General features: G+C 46.6%; 1 protein-coding gene across 1 annotated transcript in view; it reads right to left on the bottom strand.

The window, feature by feature from the left end:
* PDCD2L (programmed cell death 2-like) overlaps nt 1-2,464 on the bottom strand; it is a 5,488-nt gene extending 3,024 nt beyond the window's left edge. The window contains exons 1-3 of the mRNA XM_010142627.1: nt 2,307-2,464; nt 2,142-2,211; nt 690-1,099 (exon numbers count right to left, since the gene is read on the bottom strand). Of these exons, the coding sequence (XP_010140929.1) occupies nt 690-1,099; nt 2,142-2,211; nt 2,307-2,464 (638 nt within the window). The remainder of the gene's footprint in view (nt 1-689; nt 1,100-2,141; nt 2,212-2,306) is intronic.
* Between the last annotated feature and the right edge of the window lie 69 nt (nt 2,465-2,533).

The raw sequence follows: 2,533 nt of genomic DNA, 5'->3' as shown, positions 1-2,533 counted from the left end.
AGCAGGAATACCACCACGAAAAAGCGTTCTACGTGGATTCTGCGTTCCACAGGAGCTTCAGTTATCAAAAAATTCAATGTTATCCACAATTCCGGAAAAGTCACTGTATATGTGAATATAATCACAAGAGAAATGGTCTGGATAGAAGTGCTCACCGTGACGACCTGAGTTAATACTGACAGTATTTTCAGTAATTAAGTTCAAATCTTGTCTTTCAGGCAACCTTTACAAAATCTTCAGAAGTTTTACCATCATCCCAGTGTCTAGTCAAAAATCTCTAAGTAATGAGACTGTTTAAAATGCAATTGGAATATAAGAAAAGCTTTAGCCTTGTAAAGAAAAAAGAAGACAAATGTTTCAATATAAACTCATGCCATTTAGCGTAACGTTGTTAAAACCACGCTAGTTCGGTTTCAGAGACTGATGGTCCACTGCTCTCTCTGGAGCCCAAGGACCTTCCGGCTGCTCAGCCACTCAGAGATAGACGCATCTCTGAATAACTCAGAATTTGACAGAACTGGGTGCATTGTTATGTTCTTCCAGCAAAGTACTGTACACACCAGTGATTCCTGAAGGGCCCAGTTACAAACAAAAATCATTCCGATTCGGTGAGAGTCAGATTATCAATCAGCATACAGGAAACTATGTAATCTTCCCAGTTTCTGTGTGAAACCCAGACCTGTTCTCACCTTTCTGACATCAGCTGCTCCAAATCAACACCCTCCCTCTGCTGATACTCCTCCAATAGCCTATCTGCGTGATCGGTATCGAGGAAACCAGTGTAGTCTTCCTCATCCACAACACTAATGTAAAAGGGCCGGAACACAGGAGCTGAACCAGCCGTTGCCACAGCCATTCCCTCACTGACGGAAGGATGTGTATTCAGGGAACGTGATCCATCCGTAGCTTCCGACACGCGAAGCTGTTGGAACTGGGATGCACACTCTACCTCTCTGGACAAGGAGCTGCTCGCTGCTTCATTTAAGCCAAGCAGCTGAAGGGAGGCACATGCAGGAGACTCTGCTCCATCGCAGACTCCCCAGTCATCCGCTTCGTCACACCAATCCTTTGCAGCAAAGTTAAAGTCTGATTCTTTTTTCTGAGAGGAACAAAACAAAAGTAAAAAGAACATTGTCAAGATCATCCACCCTAATGTACTTAAAATACAGTTTCATAACAGATAAGAAAACTAAAACCTTAAGCTAAAGCTTAGTGTTATTTCACCGATCCTCCTCGCAGCGGAGTTTATCAGCATATCCATGTTCACTTTTCACAACAGCACAGTTACGGCAAATAAACATCTCACACTGGGGAAAGGGAACAAGCATGCACTGGCTTTTTGAATGGCTTTGTACGTCGTGTTGGCAGACCTTGGCAGCTGGCGTGACCACTGACGGCTACTTTGGGGACATTTATGTGAAGCAGTTACTGCATCACAGGTAAGCTCAGACACAACATGGGGGAAAATAATAACAATGATAATACCATTGTTTTATCAGAGAACAAGATCATTTACCACAGACCAAAAATTCATACTGCAAATGCACCAGCAGAATAAACACTTTCTGCTTGTCATCACTAGCCTGACAGCAATCCTCCTCCTTCAGTCTTCTTAAGCCAACATGCGGGTTTTCTTCATAAGCAAAAATACCAGAATTATATTAATAATAATTCAGTCAGATTAATTAAAATCGATGATATTTTTTAAATCTATCTAAATTAGAAAGTAAAGAAAACATCTTAAAGATCCAAACTTAAACAGCGCAGGCCAAACATGTAAAGTTGAAAAACAATGTTTAGGTAGCTCAAGAAATTAAAGTATCAGTTTTGACCATACAGCTGGACTGCAATCCCCCCTTTAAAACAACCCTAACGTGGATCACAAACAAGAAACTGAACTTCTAGAACATAAGGTGTGGTACTCACAGTGTCAGAAGTTCCACAGCCACGACTTCTCCACATGACCACACTCACAACTCAAAGCTAGCATACAGCACAGCTTCTTGAGAAAGCTTACGGTGACAAGTGTGACACTCGTCCAGCTCCGCTGCGTTTCGACTGTAAAGCGTCCCCCGTGCTGCGCTGCACGCAGCGCACTGACCCAGGGGACAGCACCCCAGGAGGCAGTTTGCTGGTGATACCTGTTTAACGCCGCGGCCTCGCGTTTCCTCTCCTGGTGTCTGCAAGTACTGGGAGCGCAGCACCTTCCAGCTTCGGCACACCGTGTTCAGCGACGACAACAAGAAGACACGTAAGGGACATACTGTGTGCGCGTTCCGGAACAACCCCGCAGACCCCGTCCTCACCTCCGGGGCGCTCCCCAGCAGCCCTTCCCGACACAGGCGAAGACGTTGGCGACGCGGTGACAGGGGGACCCCTCCAGCGGGCAGTACACCTGCACCAGGTGCGCCAGCGCCCGCCCGCACACCCCGCAGCAGGGACAGCCGGGCCGCACGGAGGGCATCCAGTCCTGAAAGGCGAACAGCACCGGCACCGCTGGAGACGCCCCGACCGGCCTCTGGGTTGTCAAACC

This window comes from Buceros rhinoceros, unplaced genomic scaffold, assembly GCF_000710305.1.
Source record: "Buceros rhinoceros silvestris isolate BGI_N320 unplaced genomic scaffold, ASM71030v1 scaffold45378, whole genome shotgun sequence".
Taxonomy (NCBI): domain Eukaryota; kingdom Metazoa; phylum Chordata; class Aves; order Bucerotiformes; family Bucerotidae; genus Buceros; species Buceros rhinoceros.
The sequence above is the reverse complement of the archived record's forward strand: the minus strand, read 5'-3'. Positions and strand labels throughout refer to the sequence as shown.